At 63.5% G+C, this 529-nt stretch overlaps 1 protein-coding gene across 1 annotated transcript in view; it reads right to left on the reverse strand.

Annotated features, from left to right (window-relative positions):
• The window catches only part of AMIGO3 (adhesion molecule with Ig-like domain 3), a gene marked incomplete at its 5' end in the record, with an annotated part of 1,420 nt that extends 898 nt beyond the window's left edge, over positions 1–522 (reverse strand). Inside the window, 1 exon segment of the mRNA XM_009577133.1 lies at positions 2–522. Coding sequence (XP_009575428.1) covers positions 2–522 — 521 coding nt within the window.
• Between the last annotated feature and the right edge of the window lie 7 nt (positions 523–529).

The following is a 529-nucleotide window of genomic DNA, read 5'->3' on the forward strand; positions in this document are numbered from 1 at the left end:
TTCAGGCAGAGCCGCCAGCTCCTCCACGGGGATGCTGCTCAGGCTGTTGGAGGAGAGGTCCAGCGTGCGGAGGCTGTAGTTGCCCAGTCCTTGCACCGAGCGGAAGGGGAAGGTGGTCAGGTTGTTCCAGCTCAGGTAGACTTTCCGCAGGCCACTCAGCTTGATGAAGGCGTTTTCATCCACTCGTGTAATGCGGTTGTTGTAGAGCAGAAGCTCCTCCAAGCTCACCAGCGCGTCAAAGTAGTGTGTCTCGACGGCGTGCAGGTGGTTGGAGGACATGTCGAGGTGCCGCAGGTAGGAGGCATTGTGGAAGGCCTGCGGAGAAAGGTCCTTGATCTGGTTGTGGCTGATGTGGAGGGCCTCGAGGTGTGGGAGGGCAGCCAGCCAGCGGTCGTGGAGCTGGGTGAGGGCGTTGTGGCTGAGGTCCAGCGTGGTGGCGGTGGGTGGCAGCGCCCGGGGCACGCGCTGCAGCGTCTGCCGGCTGCAGCTCAGCAGGTCGGAGGTGCAGATGCAGACGGCGGGGCAGCTG

The sequence above is a fragment of the Fulmarus glacialis genome, unplaced genomic scaffold (assembly GCF_000690835.1).
Source record: "Fulmarus glacialis isolate BGI_N327 unplaced genomic scaffold, ASM69083v1 scaffold27254, whole genome shotgun sequence".
In the NCBI taxonomy this organism is placed as follows: domain Eukaryota; kingdom Metazoa; phylum Chordata; class Aves; order Procellariiformes; family Procellariidae; genus Fulmarus; species Fulmarus glacialis.